This window comes from Trachurus trachurus, assembly GCF_905171665.1.
Source record: "Trachurus trachurus genome assembly, chromosome: 4".
Classification (NCBI taxonomy): domain Eukaryota; kingdom Metazoa; phylum Chordata; class Actinopteri; order Carangiformes; family Carangidae; genus Trachurus; species Trachurus trachurus.
In genome coordinates, this window is record NC_139898.1 from 28,864,078 (window position 1) to 28,887,118 (window position 23,041).

At 41.8% G+C, this 23,041-nt stretch overlaps 2 protein-coding genes across 2 annotated transcripts in view; one reads left to right on the forward strand and one right to left on the reverse strand.

The window, feature by feature from the left end:
- Positions 1 to 23,041, reverse strand: part of LOC310985199 (tetratricopeptide repeat protein 14-like) — a 408,748-nt gene that overhangs the window by 384,193 nt on the left and 1,514 nt on the right. The gene's annotated exons all lie outside the window — the stretch shown is intronic.
- gmds (GDP-mannose 4,6-dehydratase) overlaps positions 1 to 23,041 on the forward strand; it is a 191,949-nt gene that overhangs the window by 15,304 nt on the left and 153,604 nt on the right. Inside the window, exons 2-4 of the mRNA XM_083970734.1 lie at positions 2,627 to 2,671; positions 6,270 to 6,357; positions 7,984 to 8,093. Coding sequence (XP_083826860.1) covers positions 2,627 to 2,671; positions 6,270 to 6,357; positions 7,984 to 8,093 — 243 coding nt within the window. The remainder of the gene's footprint in view (positions 1 to 2,626; positions 2,672 to 6,269; positions 6,358 to 7,983; positions 8,094 to 23,041) is intronic.

Consider the following 23,041-nt stretch of genomic DNA (forward strand, 5'->3'; position numbering starts at 1 on the left):
TCAACTCATGCACAGTTGACATTTCCTCTAATCCATACTTATATATCAAAACATAAAATACCCCGATCATCATCAAAAATCATTAAAAACAAACAAATGCTCATCCTTATATAACACTGATTTGTAGTTCAGTTTCAGTTTCTTAAACAGTAGCCAAACTACAAACATGGCTTCTTGATACCAGCTGCAAGACTTTATAAATAACTGCAAAAAAGTATACCATCACAATTACAGGCCGTGATAGAGCTGCAATAATTAATCGATTATTCGAACAATAATCGATTATTAAATTAACTGTCCACTATTTTGATAATCGAATAATCGGTTTGGGTCGTTTTTTAAGAAAAAAAGTCAAAATTCTCTGATTTCAGCTTCGTGCATATTTATAGTTTCTTTGTTCCTTTATGATAATAAACCGAGTCTCTCTTTGGTTTGTGGACAAAACAAGACACTTGAGGACGTCATCTTGTGGTTTGGGAAACACTGATTGACATTTGTCAACATTTTTTTTTTTTAACATTTTATTGACCAAACAACTAATCGATGAATCGTTTAATGAAAATAATACAGTTGTGATCATACTGTAAACCCACTGTGCACTATACTGTAATGTACCTGCAGAGCTCAGTGTGTGTCTGCTTATTTTCTTCTGCCCCCCTGTGGCCAAACATCAGTATATATGTGTCGTCCTCAGTAGAGAGATGCAGAGTGATGTTTTTCACACTTTATACTTGTAGTTAATCTTGTGTGCAGGCTGTATGTACCTGTACGGTGTCTCTCGTGTCGAGGCCTAGAACATGACCGTCCCCTGCAGCTTCCTGGGTTTCCTCCAACCTGTAGCTCCTCCTCAACCCTCTCTCTCTTCCCCTTCACCTCCACTGTTACCCCCCAGACCTGGAGAGGAAGCATGGGGGGCTGGCTATAGCTGGCAGTGTGAGTGAGCGTACAAGTGTGTGTGTGTGTGTGTGTGTGTGTGCACATGTGAGGGGGATTGAACGATGAATGTCATGACTGGTTCGGAATTTTCCAGAGTGCCCCAGAATGTGCGGTTGGAAAGTCTGAGCAGGGAAAAAAGACGAGGAGTAACATGGGTGAGGGGAACAAGACCTTATTGACAGGGCTCGCTCTCACACACACACACACACACACACACACACACACACACACACACACACACACACACACACACACACACACACACACACACACACACACACACACACACACACACACACACACACACACACACAGCACACACACACACTTTGGCCCCATGTCTGGCAAAAGCTCCTGATTCATGTGGATGTTACACCTAATGATCCCAGGCCGCAGCGTGCAGGTTTTTCAGGAAGGTTGTGTTCCAGCTCCGTGAAAGACTTTTTTTTTTAAAGTTTTTTTTTCATGTCCATTAATGTGTCACGGACTGAACAATATACAGGTTTACTTTCCAGCTAATCACTGCGCCAGCCAGTTTCACACAAGATTTCCCATTTCCCTCTTAAAACAGCTGGTGATATATGACTCTGCAGAGGGTTTAGAAATGAAATGTAAAGCGAGACTGCGCTCAAAAATCCACGTTTTTATTTATTTATTACAAACAAATCAGGTAGTCGGTGTTGTTTTGTGGTGACACATCTGGGTCATATTGAACCTTCTCCTATACTGTTCACATCTGCTTCCACTGCTGCACGGTAACCTGTAAGTGCACGCACACAGCTGTGGCCTGCATGTTCGCTATTCCTGACGTTGCTGTTCCCGTGTTCGTGCCGGAGTCTAATATTGGCCATTTCTTTTAAAGATAATGTGAACAGACACTTGAAAAAAATAAAAGAATAAATCAGATCTAAAATGAAATCTGAAAGGAGCACGAATTAAGGCTGCAGTGTGGATGTTGTCATTCTGTGATATCTTGATGTCTTGCATTAACTTAAATGTGAAATAGTTTGTTTTGGTTGTGTTGCAGCGTTTCGTTTGACATGTCACAATCATAAAAAATTTGACCATTAATTGTGGTAGAAATAATTTATTAATAATTAAATTGTCTTTTTCTAAACATTATATACCAATATTATAGTATAAGCCTGAACATAATAATACATACAACCTATGAAGGACAAGAAGAGTTGTTAAAGTCCCTGAAAGATACAGATATTAGTCCGCGGAGTTTGTCTGTCAGCTCTAATAGAGGAGAAGAGGAAGCTGCTCCAAAAAAGCTTCACTGTAAAACACACAAGAAGCTGAATGAATCAATTCAAACTGGAATAATAAATAATCAATAACATGCTGATTGGATTATTGACATTTAACATTGAAACAGATGAATAAAAATTACATTTCTGTTTGCAACTAAATCTACTGTATGATGCTCATGTCAATAGATGTTCATGCAAAGCGGTCATTGAATATTAGAAATTAAGCTCCTCGAGATAAACGACTCGTGACGATGTCATTTAAAAGAGGACAAAGAGGAAACAGAGATGGAAATATCAGATTTCTGTTTTTATACAGATGATAGAAAACGATGCTATGTGAAATGAATTAAGTTAGAAGAACCTCATACTTGTGAATGTTAAAATACCATGTTACAGGTTTTTCAAGTTTTTTTTTCTCTCTTGTCTCTTTTCAGGACGGCTCCTACCTGGCTGAGTTCCTGATAGCTAAAGGCTACAAGGTGAGAAAAGCCCCGAGCACACACACACACACACACGCACGCACGCACGCACGCACGCACGCACGCACACACACACACACACACACACACACACACACACACACACACACACACACACACACACACACACACACACACACACACACAGAGATCAGTGTCCAGAGTCTGTTCTTAGGAAACACAGACATAAACACCAGTGAATCCAGACACTTGAACATGCCAACACACACATACACACACACATACACACACACACACACACACACACACACACACACACACACACACACACACACACACACACACACACACACACACACACACATAGAGGGACATTCCCCTGATAAGCGGCGTCCAGTCACAGCAGAGTGAGTGGGAGCTGCTTAGGAATCGTGACGTAACGTGACAGTCAGCTCGCTCCATGCGTGGTCCGACCGGCTCACATCACATCTCACCCCGATAAGACCCTTTGTGCCGGTTGGAGCCTGTTAACCCCCTCAACTTTTACCCCCGAGGTCGCGCCATTAACGGGGGAAGGGGTTGTTATTATTATATGGCCGTACATGTGAGGTCGGCAACTTTCAACCTGCAGCTGCGGCGTGTGATGTGATGTCAGAGCGCAGGAAAGTCAACACGCCGGTGGATGGACGCAGAGGTTAACAAGCTGTTTCTGACTGACTGACGACTGCGTTCACGCCACACGCTCACCAACACATGTTACATAAACACACACACGCACACGTTGCACCAGAGCTCATTGTTGTTGTCCTGACAGTAGCTGCATGACTTCATTTCCCCTTTCACACACACACACACACACACACACACACACACACACACACACACACACACACACACACACACACACACACACACACACACACACACACACACACACACACACACACACACATGTTTGTATGGCTATCTTTGTGAGGACATTCATTGACATAATGTATTCCCTAGCTAGCCCCTTACCCTATAACCTTAAAGGTACATTGTGTAGGAATTACTCCCATCTAGCGTTGCGGTTGTATATCACAAGCACCTCAGTAGTAATTTTCATGCTGCATTCACGTGAAATTGGGCAGACGGCAGACGGACGACAGCCGCTGCAGGTAACGGCATAAACAGGCCTCTATGTAAACAAGTGGTCCGTCAGCACGAGGCAAAACAATACACGTGACAATATGTTGTCATGGCGATGTCGTATTGTTTACCAGACCCACGTTTTACCGGCTTTCTCTGGACTTCTGTGACTGAAATGACATCTGGTTTGTTAGCGACGGCCGTCCGCCCGACTGCAGGTGAATGCAGCATCAGTGTAACGCTCCATTCCTCCTCACTGCGTTACCGCGGTGACTTTTCACAGACGCCACCTCGACCTGAGCCGACAGCTCCGGTGTCTCCGCTGAGTTTCCGTGGTTTCCTACCGTCACGCTGCCACTGAACGTTAAAAACATGGCGACACCACATGGCAGCAGCACCGAGCTTACCCGCTCCATGGAGATATGAATGATATGAACGGCTCATTCAGAGCTGAAAGGAACACTTCAGTTTGTTGATGGGGGGGATTACTGATTAATGAAAAACAGACTTTTGAACGAAATAACCAATTTTCGTGATTAGATAACAGGAGAAGTTACACAATGTCACTTTAACCATCCAAAACAAATGCCTATAACCTTAACCATTACTCTTAAGGCCCCAGTATGTAACTTATTTGGCTTTTTATTAGCAAAAATCAAATATTGCTTTCATAAATACGTATTTCACTGAAGTCGAATCACACCCGCATACAAATGAAAGCTTTCTCGTACCTTAGAATGAGTTGTTACAAGTCGTTACAAATATACAAGGGGGGGCGCACCGAACCGAGGCGGCCATGTTGCATCGCCATTTTTTACGTTCAGTGGCAGCGTGACTGTAGGTAACCATAGAAACTCACCGGAGCTGTCGGCTCGGCCTGTTAAAACTGTCACCACTGTGTAGTGTGAGGAAGGACGGAGGCACTGGTGTTGCATTCAGGTGCAGTCAGGCAGACGGCCGTCGGCAAACCAACCGGATGTCATTTTACTCCACGAGAGAAAGACGGTAAAACAATACCACATCACCATGACAACATATTGTCACGCCTGTATTGTTTTGCCTCGTGCTGGCGGACCACTTGTTTACATAGACGCTTGTTTATCCCGTTACATGCAGCGTCTGTTGTCTGTCTGACGTCTGCCCGATTTCACGTGAATGCAACATCAAGAATACGTTCAGATATGCAACCGCACCGCTAGATGGGGGGAATTCCTACATACTGGGGCTTTAACCTAACTTAAACCTAATTATAATAACCTCGTTATTATAAAGTCTTAACCCTCTTGGAAGGGGTCTGAGAAAGTGAGAACTGGCCAAAATGTCCTCACACACACACACACACACACACACACACACACATACACACACATACACAGCTCCATTGCAGCCTGGTCAGAGTCACAGACGGCAGAGAGGAAGTGGACTGGATCCAGGTTGGAGATGCTGATGTGATGTGATGGGGATGAGGAGGGGGGTGGGGGGAGGAGGGGTTGGGGGGGGCATTAAAGAGGAGCGCACATGCAGGCAGGAAGTGCACAGTGAATAAAGGAAGTCAGGTCAGGGCACAGCGTCCTCCCACTAATGGACTCTCCTCGGATCAGGTCCTGTTATCTTCCCTCAGCAGAGCTTCCTCACACACACGCACACACACACACACACACACACACACACACACACACACACACACACCCTCCTCAGAACATGGAGTACAGATCACAAATCACAGATCACACAGGCTGCATTAAAAACACAGCGAGCCGGGGCTGTGACACAGTGTTGTTGTATCAACTTTTTTTTTACAACACAAAACAGACACATTAAAGAAAAACGACAAATAAACGAATGGAGAAACGTCCACACTTTTGCAACTGAGCAAAACCGTACAATTTTTGATAAGCGAAAGAAGAAAAAGGAAAAATAATACTTTATTTAGCACTTCTCTTAACAAGGTTGTAAAGCATTTGCTATGTTATTTTAAAAGAAATAATACAATAAAAACTTGAAAAATGTCAAATTCTAATCTGTTTCCTGTCTTGCTCTGATTTTAACGCTGAAGGTTCGATTGTTACCATTAAACTAAAAAATGCTCTGAGAAGGTTTTATTTGGCCGCTTATATGTGTTTTCAAGATTTTTAAGTTACCATAACAAGTGATATTAAGTAATACTGATCGGCCTTTAGGAACTCGGTATTACAGTTGTTAGTGCATCTGTGTCACTTCTGCTCTGACTGGAGGGTCCCAGTCACCAGGCAGTGACACTGTTGTTGTTGATCTTCTATTTGCATACTCAAACATTTGCATTTGAACAGGTGTTTGTGTGCTCAGCTGTGAATCTGTGTACAAAGTCAGTGGAGAGATTGATTTAAAGTCTGTAGGAAGGGTTTAAGGATCTTTTTAAGATAACAAAACACAAAACAAAACAAAAACATGATCCATAAATCAGAATTAGGTCACTATGTTGATGATATCTATAATCTAACTCTTTGTATAAATCTCCTTTTTCTCTCAGGTTCATGGTATCCTGCGTCGCTCCAGCTCCTTCAACACCGGTCGTATTGAGCATCTGTATTCGAACCCCCAGACTCACAGTGGAGGCAGTAAGTGTCCCGTTTACTCCATCACAGATAGAGGTTTAGATATTCACCAGGCATCAGAGGTCACAGGAAATGAGTTGGTAACAGATGATGACAACTACACATCTATAATCTACTGTAGAACTCCATGATTGATGATGATTAATAACCTCTTGTACAAAAATTGCCGCGTCAGTTCTCAGTTACGCCAAGAAGCTGTTTTATCGTGTTTCTTCTTCTATTTTTTTCCTCCAACTAAGAACACAAGAGCAGCTTATTCTCCAAATATGGCAGCTGCCAATAGTTTCACATGCTGATCTTTTCTTTTTCTTTGTTATCCCTCCCTCTGCAAACCCCTAATCACCAGCCTACAGACCTCAGACACCCTTGACCAAAGTCGCCTCTATTCATGTCCAAAATGTGGGACAACACACTTTATATTGAAAACTTAAGAGTGGAGAATAGATGATAGTGAAGCTTTAGTTACACCAGAGCCCTTTTGACCTATAGTTTCAATCTGTTGTATGTGATATTCTGTCAATGAAATGTCAGTTTTTCAGAGTCTGTGTCTGTTTACACGTTCCTACTCTGATGTTAGACAAAAACAAAACAAAACTTCTCAAAGCATTTGAACATGTGAAGGATCAGGAAGCTTGAATTACTCTAAGGACCTGACTGATATGGGATTTATGTGGCTGATAATAGTATTAGGGAGAAAATAATTCAGACTTGTGACAAATACGTGTTGGAGACTCGACATTTTACTAGATGAATGATTTAGATAGAGATATATAGATAGACAGATAGATAGATATGCATGTATTTGCATGTATTTAGATATAGTAGATAGATAGATAGATAGATAGATAGATAGTGTGCATGTACAGTATTTATTTTATATCCAGCAGCTCATATACATATAACAACATAAAAACGTCATCACAAAAAGGCAGCTTAAAAATAAAGTAGCAATACATTTAAAGTGAAATATAAACTCATTAACTCAGAATTTTTTTAAATGGCTTCAATACAGCACTGCAGTAAACCCTTCGAAATTGTAACTGCAAAGACTTTCAAATGAATAATTACACTTTTTATCGTAACAAGCCCCAGTCAGTCCGATATAAAGGAGAGTATCAAAAACTGAGTGAACATAACACCAACATTATTTTTGCTCTAGTGCAGGGGTGTCAATCTCATTTTAGTTCAGCGCAGTTTGATCTCAAGTGGACCAGACCGGTAAAATAAGAGCATACTGTAAAAACCTATAAATAACAAGAACTCTAAACTTTTCTTTTTGTTTTAGTGCAAACAAGTACATTTTTAAGATATTTACAGTTAAGTATTTATCCTTTGACAAAAAATATTATGAACAAGCACATTTTCTGAGAAAAACATGCAGAGTTTCGACGATATTATGCCCTTTCTGTCTTTTTTTTTTAGTGGATCAAGCAATGCAAGAACATTTTATCTGTTTATTGGTTGTCTATTGTCCTATTGTCTTAAGTGTTCCTGTTTGAGCTCTCGCAAACCCTTTTCCAATGTGGTTTCCTTCCACAAATGGCAAATAAACTGACTCTGTCTCTGACTCCGATTTGAGTGAGGTCTGTGAATTAATGAGTGTGTGTGTGTGTGTTTGCTTTCTGTCAGACATGAAGCTGCATTACGGCGACCTGACTGACAGCACCTGTCTGGTGAAGATCATCAACGAGGTGAAGCCGACTGAGATCTACAACCTCGGCGCCCAGAGTCACGTCAAGGTAGGAAAGAGCGATGTCGTTCAGTCAGGTTCTGTTCCTCTGAACTAAAAACCCAGTTACAACTAAATTTCTATTGAATTTAGTCAAACATTCCTGGGAATTACTTACTGCACCTGTGTTTGTTTAGAAAAGCGAGACAAAGGCCTAAGAGCTGATATACTTCCTGATAACGGTGAACATGCCTTCCTAAAAACATGATGTAATCGTAGTCAATCTGAAACCAAACCAAGGAGACAGTGATAAAGTGTGTGTGTGTGTGTGTCAGCTGCAAAAGGAAAACTGGTTTTTAGACTTACGCCCCAATAAACTTCTAGTTAAATGTGATCTGATGATAGAGAAGAGGAAATAAAATACTGGCAGGTTGCAAACCGTTTTTGTACATCATCACACCACTTCACATTACAATAGATAATTCATTTCCGTTGTTACATGGAAACGCGCTGCCACCGCCTGATGATAATGACGGTTTACTGGTGTTTTCAGGGAGATTTCACATTTTCAAAGTGGGAAATGGCTGATGCTTTTCCATAACAACACACGCTACTGAACAAAATGCATTCATTTTATTCTCCTTTTGGCTCTGTGATCTAAAGATTCACCATCTCACCTAATTTCCACTGAGTGATGCGAGTGCCTTCCAACTACTATTTTGTATATAAATATATTATTCTCTCTTTAAATAATAAAAAAAAAGTGTCAACCACTGGAGCAATTAAAAGTTGATTTTTCATAGTTTAGCTTATAAAAAATTTGCAGCCAGCAGCTTCCTGGAAAGAGAAAAGTTATAAAAATTGACTCATGCTTTTGGAAAGTGATCAGCAGCAGTAATTAGAGGTTTTTAGTGCTTCACAGTTAATGGTCTTACACATGCATGGATGCAACTTGAAGCACCATGAGCAGCAGACTACCTGTTAAATGTAATATTACTCGAGTTTTTTCACCGCTGCTGCATCCAGACATCCAGGAAATGAGCAAAGACTCATCATCTTCTGCAAATCCACCCTGATTTACATCTGTCTTCATGAAGTCATTATGAAACTCTTCAGTCAGACGTTGTGTGTGACATCTGTGCGTGAGTGAGTCTGCTCTACATATGGTCGGTTCGGCGCTGCTGACTTGCTGCTGTTAAACGGTTAACAGGCAGATGATGTTAGAAAAAAGGGGGGACTTTTCAGTTCTGGGAAGTGAGCAGCTTCATGTGCGGAGGATGCTGGAGCTGATGGGACAGGAAGTAATGTTTTCTTGGATGGGTCAGTCTGTGCCACAATGTCCCTTTTGTCTCGGAGCTCCGCGGTGATCCCAGGAGATCCCTCGGCGCCGCCACCACCACCACCACCACCACCACCACCACCCCCTCCTCCGAACCTCCCCGCCCCCTCCAAAAAACTGGGATCTGACACAGAGTCTCCAGGCAGCGCTGATCCTCCTTCGCCATGGTGGTTTGGGTGGGACACGGAGCCAAGAGCTTAGTCAGATCATAGATAATGAGCCTATTTGTAATGCGAACATGAGACAACTGCCTTTCAATGGTAGCACTTTCTTAACAAGCCCCCGTCCATTTTTGGATGCGATTAGCGTGATTATAGCCTATCACTGAGTTTAACTCGGTCTAGACGCCCTGAGTAAAACAGGCAGCTCGTCTCACACATCACTTGGTGATGCTATGGTATCGGATTATACTGCAATTATAAATGAATAGATTACTAAACTAACAAGAAGGTAATCGGTTTATCCTTCATACCAAACAGATGCTGGTCCAGGAAATGTACAGTAAAACCAAAACAATGAGCTAAGAGTCTTAATTGGTTTTCTGTAACCTTTTATATCGTAGTGTTTTAATTTAAGTTTAGTTTTGAAACTTCTGGGTTTGTGAATGTGAGACGGACAGATGCTGTTGTTCCTATAGCTGGAGTATGAATTGCTGAAAAGAAATAGACATAACTTTGCTTATAAGCAACTGTTCGTTAAACGGGTAGTTCAACATTTTGGCAAATTAGCCCATTGCCATAATCCCAGTAGGTTTCTTACCTTTAATTGTCGGTGCAAGCTATTTTTAGAACGGCGGAGCAGAGCCGCGAGCTGCTCAGAGCTACGCTACGGAGGCTAATGGGATTTCTTGGTTTCCCTCATCAAACTCATCAAATACACAATCCAACAACTCCAAAACGCTCTCATGGACAAGTTGTGACCTGCACATTCACCACGTTATGAGATAATAACAGAACGTTATGAGACAGAGTTGTTTTTAGAGGTAAATTCATGCGAAACCGCTGATGCACGTTGCATTTACCTCTAAAACAACTCCATCTTGTAACGTTCTGTTATTATCTCATAGCGTGGTGAATGTGCAGGTCACAACTTGTCCCCCAGAGCGTTTTGGAGTTGTTGGATTGTGTATTTGATGAGTTTGATGAGGGAAACCAAGAAATCCCATTAGCCTCTATAGTGTAGCTCTGAGCAGCTCGCCGCTCTGCTCCGCCGTTCTAAAAATAGCTTGCACCAACAACTAAAGATAACGAACCTACTGCTATGACTATAAGGATTATGGCAATGGGCCAATTTGCCAAAATGTTGAACTATCCCTTTAATGCTAAAGCTAATGTGGGATATGCTTCAAGGAAAATTATAACATCATCAGCTGTAACTAAGAAGATGAAAGTTCAGCGGGTCATCGGTGTTATGACAGAGGAACTTGAATATCTCTATTAATATATCTAATGGTGGTGTTAGAGGGAAAAGTCAGCGGATCAGTTCAGTTTAATGATGAGATGAGATGAGATACACATCGGCGTGGTCGTGCTGCTGCTGGCGTGGCCGAACAGAGCGACTAATAATAATGAAGAGAGGAAGAAAGACAGACGGTGAGAAAAAAAGAAGAGAGTGGGAGAATGAGTGAGAAGAATGATGACTCCTCTCTCTCCACATCCTTTGTGGTCAGAGGCCGTGACTCTGCTCCCACCTCCCATATGGAGGATCATCCACAGGCCACACACACACATACACACACACACTCTCATACTCCAGAGTGACAGAAATTCCCAGTACCTGTACAAGGCTGTCCTGTGTTTATTTGTTTCCACACCAGTAAAACTGACTCTGGCAGCTTCTTCCTCGCCACATGCTGCCCTGCTCCGAACAGCTGAGCCTGCTGGATTTACTGGCAGCGGCGGTGTGGAGCAATTTCCAGTCTGTCCCACCACAGAGGGAAAAGATCACTCACACCGGCTACTCCGCTTTCTCTCGTCTTCTCCTCCTCCTCCTCCTCCTCCTCCTCCTCCTCTGCTCTTGCTGCTGCTGTTGTCGTCGTCTTACAGGGAATCCCATCTGAGTGCAGCGTGTTCACCAGGGGAGCTTGAGTCGTAGTATTGGTTTGAGATGGGGGTCTGTGTGTCTGTGTATGCGTGGGTGTTGGTTTCCGCTTCATCACTACGAACAGAGTAGAGGTTATTTTCTGATTCTGCAGGGGCGGAGGTGGACAGGGAATAGTGGATGGACGCTGGAGGAGCGGGGGATCCAGCTGCAGTATCAAACACAAACAAAACAAAAAGAGACTTTATGTAGGAACGAACGAACAGCCGATCAGTTCTTCAGGTCTTTGTGCTGTGAGGCGTCTTTTCCCCCTAAAGTAAATATTCCAAATACATTATCATAACCCACAGGAAAGACGACCAAAGACTTTATGAATGAGGTTGTAAAAACTTTATTAGTCTGCGGTGGATTGTTTGATATAGTGCTGCTGCTGCTTGCTGCATGCTAACTCATATAGGGCTGTGATTCGATTCGTAGCCAAGCTGCAGCACCTGAAAAGCTTTATTCTGACTTTACCGTTGTTGTTGTTGTTGGAAACTGAAACTGGTGGCAGAGGCTGTAAATTGTTGTGATCAGAAGAACCTGAAGAAGTCATAGAAATTCAAGGCGAAGTATTTGGTTTTGGTTTGCTGGGAAAACACGACGGCATGGACTGAAGATTATGTTAAAATGGAAAAGTTGGCATGTTTGGTCACTCAGAGAATTGTTTAAAAGGTTTAAAGGACACATATGAAGGTGGATAACGATGTCTTTTCTCATTTATAAAGCAGCTCTACGTTTTATATTGATACTATAAAGTATCAAAGCCTCAGTCCACAGAGAAATGCACACAGCCTGTATTCAGAAACCGAGCCTCAAAGATGGCGATGCAACATGACAGCCTCTGGTGGGTACACCGGCCACCAATGTATTTGTAAATAACTTATTCTAAGCTACGAGGCAGCTGTCATTTGTATGCGGTTGTGATTAGACTTCGGTAAATACGTACTATTTATGAAAGCAATATTTGATTTTTGCTAATAAAAAGACAAATAAGCTACATATGGTCCCTTTAAAACCAGCCGTCAAGACTTCCTGTGACTTTATGATGTCACAAGAAAGAAGTCGCCACCCTTGCCCCGCCCACTCTTCAACCGTGCAGGATTTGCAGCCAATCCGATGAGAGACCTTTTTTTTGGTTCTTCAAATAGGAAATGGTATAAAATATGGGACCTTTAATAGTTGTAAAGATTTCATTTGACATTTCTTATTTAGAAGATGCTTTATTTTAATTAAAAGTAGGTGTCATGGTTTGTTTTAAAGCCAAGCAAGGTCTCAGTTTTCAGCAGTGCAAGTTTAAGTTTCACTTTCAGGTTTATTACCACCTGTTATTGTTATTAGAGTTAGTGTTTCTTGTGACCTACAGAAAATAAAGGCCTAATTTTATATATTTAAAGTGGAAAACTGACTGTTTCTGTTACTTTACATAGTGTGTCTTTGTTGTAGCTGCTAAAAATATCAAACGCATAAAAGCACCAGGAGGATTTTAACGTCTTTGTTCTCATTAAACAAAAACCCGAACAAATAGAGAATACACCGACGCTCTGAAAAAAAGGTAGTTATAATTATTCATGAATTATTTATCTTATCAGAATAAGAAGAACTGAATATTATGGAAACTGCGGTCGCAATAAGTTTTTTGTGAACAATGGGCCCAAATGGGGAAGCGCTTTCCAGCCTGCTCACGGTAATCTGCTCCGACACGATCCCATTGTGTTCTCCAACTGAAGTGCTTCACAGGAAAAACCATGAACAAAACCCCTCAGTGTCGCTCTGCGTGTGTGTAAGAGTGTGAATGTGTGTGTGTGTTCGAGTTCTCCCACCTGCAGCTGTCACAGGAGAGACACAGGAGGACCGGCTGAATTATTTACTCACTTCACTGGTGACATGACGAGGAGAGAGAGAGAGAGGGAGGTGGAGGAGGAGGAGACAGAGAAGGTGGAAAGAGTTTGGCGAGTAGTGCGGTGGCATTAGCAGTCGGGCTTCACTTCAACTTCATTGTGTTTAATGGCTTTTGAAGACAAAAGTGCAGATTGCGCTCAGGAGACAGACTTCCCCTTCAACTATATCCTGCGTTATCCGTATCCGAATTCCTCCAGCAAGAAGACATCATCACACCCATTATCTTCTTACAGCTCTCTCTCTCTCTCTCTCTCTCTCTCTCTCTCTCTTGCACTCTTCTTTCTCCCTTTGGTCTCTACCCCATCCGGGTTTGCAGAAGCTCCCACGCCGGAGACACACAAACACACACACACACACACACACACAGGATTTAACACGCCTGTTTCCCCACAAAGCTGCACGCTGTTTGCTCGGTGCGTTGATGCGTTTATGGGCTTAAAGCATCGATTGTGCAGCCTGCCAGCAGTTTACTCTCATACACCCGGCGGTAATACCACTGCTTACTTTACTTACTACAGTTTGTGGGCACGTTATGCAATCAGTGTGTTTTTGGCTTGTTATTAGTAATGTGATTCAGTTGTTTTGCCCCCCCCCCCCCGTGTGTGTGTCATCCACTTGCATGTCAAGTGTGTGGGTAGCTGATAGTGCAGTTTGTGTTTTGGACCCACGACTTCCGGCGTATAATAGATCAACTTAATAGTCCAAGGATCCAATTTTTCTCAGCTCTTTGCCAGCTCTGCTCCAAAAAAAGGCTTCATGCTGCTTTCCAGTGAAACCTCACACACACACATAACCAAGTTTGGGGATTTTTTTATTGTCAGATAAACTAAAAGTATTGAATGCCCCCTTTGGAGTTTATTCTGATTATTCATCTGAGGCTGATAACATTGTTTAACATTTCTTTTGGATTATGTCAAATTGTATCGTCACAAGGCTTAAACTTCATGAGAAACATGTTTTTCACTGGAAAGGCAACGATAAACCTGAAGGCTTCCCCGCTTCTTAGGCCAGTTACACTGTAAAAAAAAACTCACTGGGGTATGTTAAAAAGAAATGCACATCTTAAATTAAGACTGGGTCATGGAAATGTAACATTTGAAAATGCCAAAACTGCTGCTGCACAGGCTAATAACAGCTTTAAAAACATTTAGAAGATGCACAATAAGTCTTTTTTTTCCATAGATACCGATAACATTTTTAATAGTTTATATCCACACCTGAGGTGAAGAAAGGCTAAGATGCAGTGAGTAAAGATGAATTTTTCATTATCGCTCTGCCTCTAACTTAACCATAACCAACAAGAACAGTTATGACTCTTCAAAATTAACATCTATTATTGTTTCAAACCAACTTAGGGTGGAAAAGGGACTGAAAATGTCCAAAATCGAGGCAGCATTGGCCCATTATAACTGACTCTATAATAATCGGCCTTACCTGTGTATTTTGGCCGATAATTATTGGCCAATAATGGGCCGATAATTATCAGTAGTGATAGTTATTGTGCATCCCTATATAACATGTATTGTCACTTAAGTGTTTTTGAACATTTTTCCATTTTAAAGAAACTCTTTAAGGCCTTTTAAGCCCTTAACTAATAGCCCTTAACCAGTTAGATCAGCTCCAATATAAACAAGACTGCTTCTCTTTGTTATGAACAGCTTTAATTTTTGAGTAAAGTTTCTTCTTGTGCATGAAAGTTCATTTTAGACCAAATTTGACATAGTTTTGATGATTTTCAAAAGGCCACATCTTGCAATTTTAAAGCTCAGAAACCTTTAAAACCTCCTTTGCTGATATTAAAATGCACGGCTGCTTGAAACAAGACTTCTCCTTTTATTTTGAAGTGATGAAATGTTGGAGAAATGAAACATTTTGCAAAAAAAATTGCTTCTGTGTGTAAAAAAAAGAAAGAAATTAAAACCCATCATCACAAATCAGTTTTTCCTTCCTTCATGAAAAGTTGAAATATTAGAGGAGACGGCGATAATTCTAGGAAAAAGTCAACTCCTCACGAAGTTCATTAATAAAAACAGGGATTTTTTCCCCCCTCGGTTCGTGAAAAGTGTTGGAGAAAGTGTGCGCTGCGGCGGCTGAATAGCGGTGATGGTTGTGTAAACCCCCGTGTGAGTGATGAGCGGTCTCGTCTCTGTAACAGCCCACTGGCCCGGTTTACTCACTCTCTGATTGGTGTTTACATTACACGCCGTCCAATCAGCCGCCAGTGGCACGCTCGCCTCGCAGCGAGAGTGTGTTTCTCTCGCCGGCGTAAAGTCTTCGGCTGGATCCAAATTAGCACATTCCCCCACTGAAGCGTGTGTTTTCTGTCTCGGAGGACTCATTAGCTGCATGAGTGCGGTTTGTGTGTATTTAAGGTGCCATGTTTTTCCATTGTTTTAAACGACCGTGCTCCTCCAGAACCAGAACCCCGGTTGGTTGGTTGGTTTTGGAGCCGGAGAGATGCGGTATAATCTCTCCCGCCTTATTGAATGAGCAGAAACAGGCCTTGTGCGTTGAGTTGTGTTGTATTGTGCTGTGTTGTGTTGTGCTGTGCCGGTGGTGGCCTGGTATAGTCAGCGGTCACAATAGCTCCCTGACCAGGCCGATCCCTGTTTTTATGAAAAGGTTAGGCCTCCATGCATGGGTCGAAAGTGAACTTTAGCTTAAGAATAGACTTTTCTGTGCCAAGAGAAACAAGTCTGCACTTTTCCTCGTTCGGAGTCAGGGAATGTTTTGCGGTTGTGCTTTTGTGGGTCAGATTTGTTGCTCCACTCATGAGTCAGTTCTTTTTCTGTTTTCCAGCAAGGTTGTAACACATGGAAACATGCAGTTTGGGGAAAAGGAGAAGCAGAGGATGAGAGGGAGAGAGAGTAGAGTAGAGTGGAGTGGAAGGGGGGATGGGGGGACTTCTTGAGGTTTGTTAAGTAAATACTCAGAGCCAATAAATAGTATCAGAAAGCTAAATATGATTGTCTGTAAGTCTGCATCTTAAATCAAACCCCGCAGATATTCCACATCGACTGTCTTTTCTTCTTGTTCTTGTGTGACTCTCAGGAGCCAAAACACAGGGAGCTGGTGCAGTTTCAGCTGCGGTTTGTAGATGGCAGCAGTGAGCCACTGTGGACGGCAGCAGCAGTGAGTCAGGTTTAAACAGCAGAGACACACCTGAGGAAAGAAACCAGCTGAGAGGGATCAGATGTGACCGTTTCTTTAACACATCGTTCATGGTTTTAAAAATCCAAACTAAAACAGACAGTAATATAATCATAAAAAACATTTAAAACAAAGGTGAACTTATAATTAGATAAACTGATTAGTCTATTAATACAACATGACTCAACAGGACACTGATCCAAATATTCAGCGTCTACAGTTTCTTTAAATGTCGATTTGCTTCTTTTTTTCTGTTTTATATGTTGTAAATTTAATATTAAACTAATATTAGCTTGTATTTATTTAATTATAAAGACAACAAAAGAAACAAAAACATGAAAAACTGTTTGTATGATCTTCAGAAAATCATTTACTAAGCATATTCATAGATTAAATATATTTAAAATGTATTTATGACATGTACTGTTGTGAGTCAGATATCTTAAAACCAAAGCTATTCCAGTTCATTAACTATTTTGATCATCTATTACTATTATTAGACCTTTTATTTACACTTTTTTGTCAGAAATGTTTTTATTTCTAGTCTCAGATAAAATAAATGAATAAATAAATAAAAGTAGGCCGTTGATAATGTCACCTCAGGCTCTGTACCAGTTTAAGTCACATCTCTCATAATCCATTTTGACGCTGTTGTAGACAAAATGATAAACTGATGAGTCAAGAAATGAATCATTAATTGTAAACAACAGTAGCAGGCTGAGTGCAGTGCAGAGGGAGGGAGGCCTCAGCAGCGTTCAGCATCTATTATGGTTTATTTAGACTCTTATGGTTTTGAAGGCGGGGGCTCAGGACGGGGCCCCCTGCAGGTCGGAGCGTCACACTGCAGCAGCAGGTGAAGAGGTGAAGAGCTGAGAGGGCGACGGGCCTCCGAGGCCTCCGAGGCCTCCGGTCCCGTCCATCAGCTGATCCGATCTCTGCTGCAGCTTCTCCAGACGAGTCAGAGGAACGTTTACCTCTCGGGAAAGTATTTAAAGAAACCGTTGCATTTCTACTGCATCATCATCATCGCCCTCCCCCCCTTCACCTCCACCTCCTCCCCTGCTAACTGCCTCCAACCCTCCCTCTTGCTTCATGTCATTTATTCCACGTTCACCTCAGCGATGAGTGATTGACAGTAGCCTGTAGCGTGTTTGTTGTAATCACAATAAACACACAAAAGCTGGGATCGCGACTTAATTAGTTTGGTGTAGTTGGTGAGCAAGGGGGAGAGCCGAGGTGAGGAGACGGTAACCAGGGATTACGCTAAATATTTATCAAACTCATCAATCTCCCTGTTGCTATGTCCTCCAGGGAGGCGTTTGGCAATAATAATAATAATCAGCTTTATAGCTCCAGAACTGGCTGCTCTGTAATGATTTATCTGCAGCTCGGCTGGTTTTGTGATCAGCGAACAAGGCCTGTCGTGTCTCAGAGATACTTCTCCAGCCAGTTCCAGGTAATCTGACTTTATGTGAATGTACATGGAAAAGTTTTTTTTATTTATTTTTATCCTCCTGATAATTACACCAAACCGGCAGATAAAGTCGTAACTTTTTATGCCGTTCATCTCATCGTTAAATCTGTAAATATCTGTTACTACACCTGAATAAAAACACTGCAGCGAGGTTTCAACCTCAAACAGCAAATAAAAGCTTTTTTATTTAATTGGAAAACTTGTAAATTGACCAATTAGTTGAAAAACAGTAAAGAAAACCTCGTTTATTTTTTATTTTTATCACCAACTCTATATAATGATCTCCTCATCACATGCACAACATTTCAGACTTTATGATAATGAGTTCCAGTCTTGACAAGAAGAATCATGACTCTTGGATCATTAGTTGTAAAGATGACACAATTATTTTGTTGAATTACACAGAAATAATCATCATTTAAATTAATGGCTGATTTAATTGCAACATAAATTACATTTTTTTTTTTGAAAAAAGTCGAACCTCCTCTTGTCCCACATCTTGTCCCACACATATATGTCTATGGTCCCACATGCATTAAAGCCCACCTGTGTGTAGTCACATGATCTTCTCTTACATTAGATTTATTATTATTATTACGAACCTCTGAGTGTGGGTTAACTGTTGCTGCTGCCAGTGAGGCCATGAGTCATAAGCATAAGCTACTTGTCAAATGATCTCAGATCACTTTGTTAAATTACTTCTGATTCATCATTACAATCAATAAACATCTTCTTACTGTGTTACTTTATATTTGGATTCTTTGGGATATTTCTTCTTCTTCGTTTTTGCCTTGCAGTCTGCTTTCCATTCGTGCATACCGTAATATACGAAGATGAATTGCTTCATGAGTGCAAAATAAATATATAAAATATAATATTCAGTTGCAAGAGTTGTGTTTTGGGGCTTGTGGTAACTTTTTTTTGGCGACCGTTGTTACTGAAGTTGGATTTTTTGAATAAAGAAAATCCATTGATTTTAACAGAGCAGCCGTGAGAGACGTTTCCCCGCACCTTCAGGATGCATACATATAAAAAATGAGCACATTTGTCATAGTTAGACAGAGCAGTTTTTCATGATTTAAATATTCTCTCTGCTGTGCTGTTTTTTTTTTTTCATTCACTGCAGGGTTTGGTTTTGGTTTACTGACATTGTGGCTTCACTGATCTTCTCATGCCTAAGCTGCAGCTGCAACATCCAGCCAACTGCACCCAGAAGTCACATATCTGCAGTTTATGTTGCATTAAAAGGCTGAATGCACATGCAGCTGTGTGCTCTACACACACAGACACGCAGACACACACAGACACAGTCCTGTATCCAGTGCAGTGGCGTCTTCATGTCAAACCTGTAACAAAAAAACAAGCTGAGAAGTTCAATCAAAACAACTTTGCGTAAGAAAAACTCAGCGACACGGAGCTTGACTGACACAGATCTGACTGTGTTTTTCTCCAGCGAGCTGTTGACACAGACATTATATCATGTGTACAAAGGGATTCGTACCTGCAGACTCACTGAATATACATACCCACAAGCAGAAAAAGGGCTTAGCGAAGCTGTATGAAAAGATCTGTGGGTTTATTTGCTCTGTTTTCACTTGTTTGTTTCCAACCTGCACAGAGACTTTGTTATTATTACTATTTCTTATTATTGCACCAATGCAGGCAGGAAATCAGCCGTAGTATCTGCGTCTATTCATCGGCGCGGCCTCTTGATTGCACCGTATCCTTAAAAAACGCCCACAGCGGCGGGCGGGCGGGCGGGCGGGCGGGCGGCTGTGACACGGTGAAAAGACGCAGCCTCGTTCAGACCCTCCATAAAGTGACATAAGCTCATTACTCATAGTAAACACTGCTGCTGCTGCTAATCTGTGAACACAAGTCCTGACTGCTGCTGCTGCCCACTCTGTGCATGTTGTGGTCACACCCTCCTCATGGATACAACACACACACACACACGCACACACACATGCACATGCACACACCCCAACGCTTCCATCTGGTAATGGCGTGTTTGTGAAATTTCTGTTGTTCCCTTTTTTTTTTCCCCCGCCTGCAGTCTGATCTCAGGCGAACATGTTTTCTTTTGTTTCGAACTGTTCCAAAAAGAAAAAGAATGATGTTCAACAATTCATCCCCCCGGCCCCCACCTGGAAATTAAAAGGCAGCTTGATTGTTTTCTGTATTTCACAATCTGTAAATTCCCTTTTTAAGAGTGTCACAACTTGTAATTGTTTCAATAGGTGCTGTTGTCTTCTATTATTTTGGCTCAGACTGCTTGTGGGTGTACGCCGTGTTCTCCGCGTACGAACCTGTGTCTGTTGGGTAATTTGAGGATTGCAATCTATTTACAAAATCCCGCTGTAACGAGCTATGATGATCTCATTTGTTTGGATCCCATCGCGGCAGGCAGTGATGATTTGGGGAAATAAAAACAAGGAGGCGACGAGGCAGAGGTAGAGTTGGAATCAGGCTCACGGACGAGATAAGAGTCTTTAATTGACTTAATGAAATTGTTTTGTTTTTACGTGCAACTGCTTCATATGTGTTGGCTTGGCCTGGGAGTTTTAATTTAAGCTTTAAATCTGGCTGTCATACCTGTGTGGAGGGTTGGGTTATCTCCTGTCAGCCAAACAAGCAGGCCTTTATTCTCAGACACAAGAGCGGGATATTGATGAACAATAACCAATGAGCACAGCTGCTCAGTGACCGTATTCATCAGCAGTGAGCAACGTAAGATCTATTTTTTTCCCCTTAAAGGTACACGTGGACGTTTTTGCATGTCAGATTTCATAGTGAGCACCTACTCGAAAATGAACAGTCATCACAGATGTTTCCTGCTGAGTCAGGGTGGATGGTTCGATGTCTGATCATTGCAAAAACTTCCAAAACAGTTTTTAATCAAATTCTCCCATGAATCACCGACAGCGCTCCACAGACGCTGGCAGTCACGTTCGCACAAGAATATTTTGAAGCTTAGTTGATGCAAATGATAGAAACCAATAGAAAGTGAGGGTGCTAAAGAGCTAATGCTAATTAGCAACTAATCAAACTTGCTTATACTGTCACATTTTTAGAGCTTTGACATCCTTTGAGTTACAAGACAAAGTTACATTACACCCTCTGAACAGCTCTACTTCTTCTGGGCAGTCTGGGAAATACAGTGACTCGGTATCGGAAAATGACGATAGAAATGCTAATAAACTGCTAAACTTGCAATGTTTCTAATATTTTGTTAGCTATGTAGCATTAGCAAAACTTACAAAAAGCTCCTTTTAACCAAATTGAATGACTGCAACTCAACAATCATAAGATACACTGTATTTAACTTTTTATTTTGCTCCTCTCACTAGTAAGGACAATGTAATAATGGTGCACTCATGAAACAGGTACTTTTTCTGGTTTAATTGCATTGGCTGGCAGTGATTGGCTGATATGAGGCGTCCATGTTTGCTTGGTTTTCTTCAGACATATCGAAAGTGACTTTTCCTGTCGTAATTATGACTTTGAATGTGACATGAACTCTATTTACAAGTTCGAAACCCCTCAATTACAATAACCTTTGTTTTGAGACCCTGTTCATCCCGATGGTGTGGGGTTGGACGGGGTTGAGGTCGGAGCTCGGTGCAGGGCCAGCCACCAGACTCTTCTGTGGCCATTGTCATGTTGAAACAGTCGAGGAATTTCTCCCCAACTGATGCCACAGAGTTGGATGCAACGCTATTGTCTGAAATATCACTTCGTGCCGTAGCATTAAGGTTTTCTTTACTTGGAAACCGATGGTCTTCGGCCAAACCCATGCAAAAACAGACCCAAAACCAAAAGTGCACACAAATATGTGGCCGAGGATGTGTCCGCGTACTTCTGGCCACTTCTGGGTTATCACAAGGAAGAGGATAAATAGTGATTTACGGTGTTTATTAAGGTCACATACATGGCTGCCTGCTGTTTGACTGACAAATACAAAAAATGATCATCAATCAAACTATCAGCGCTTTATTCCATTGTTTTCTTCGTTGCCTTCCTGCCTCGTTGTTTTGCTTTTCACTTTTTCCATCCGACCCACGCTGGAAATTTTGGATATACTTCGTTCAAACTAACTCTTTTTTTTGTGAGTGTTTTAGCTTCGTTTCAAAGGTCTTTACGCCTTGATGTGTGTATCATGAGTTGTTTTTTTGGCAAAGAGCTTTAAAAAATGTTGTTTTTTGAGGTTCAAAAGGTGCCTGTACACGCTTCAGCCTCTCTCTCTCTGAAGCTATTATGCAAGTTGAATCCCGGTCACACACTCTTGAGTGCCTGTTGAGAGAGTAACTCTTATGAGAAATTAGTTTTTATCACCACCTCCTTTGTCACACTATATGCCTTAAATACCTGATTCCCTCCGCCACTCCTCGCCCTCGGGGCTGCTGTAGGATCGTAGTTAAGGTCATGATTACTCCACCTCATTATCATCATTAGCGGGGGCATCAACAGCAGCAGCAGCAGCAGCGGCGGTGGTGAGAAACGTCTGCGGCAGTGTGAGAAGCAGCTAGTAAAAGTGTGATAAATGGGCCCTGCGCTCTGCTGTTTGTGAACGTTGATCCTGACAATGGGAAGAATGGTTTTCAGGTTTCCACGGCACCATAAATCATCGGGCGCTGGCGTCGGGTGGTGGCAGTGGCAGGCGGGGTGAAGATGATGGACATGTGAGGCGGATGCGAGCAAAAAAAAAACTGTCAGGACAACGTGGATTTCCAGCTGTTGACTCAAAGCACAAACCCCCCCCTCACCCCCTACCCACCCACCACCACCTCTCTGAGCTCATCCTACAGACACATTTCTATATTTGTTTTTGTTCGAATCCAACGTGGCCTCATCATCATTATCACATTCATCAGCCAAAGGTGGCGTAATTGTTTAACAAAAAGAGAAACTACACCGAGGTTATCTGTGGGGCTGCAGCTAATAATTATTCTTTTTTAGATTTATTTATTCAAATAATTGCAACAGATTCTGCCTGGTACTGGGTTTGTTGAAGCCAACATTGGCTGCAAAGTGGCCAATACTCACTTTTTGAATATAGATTAAATCCCTTGGA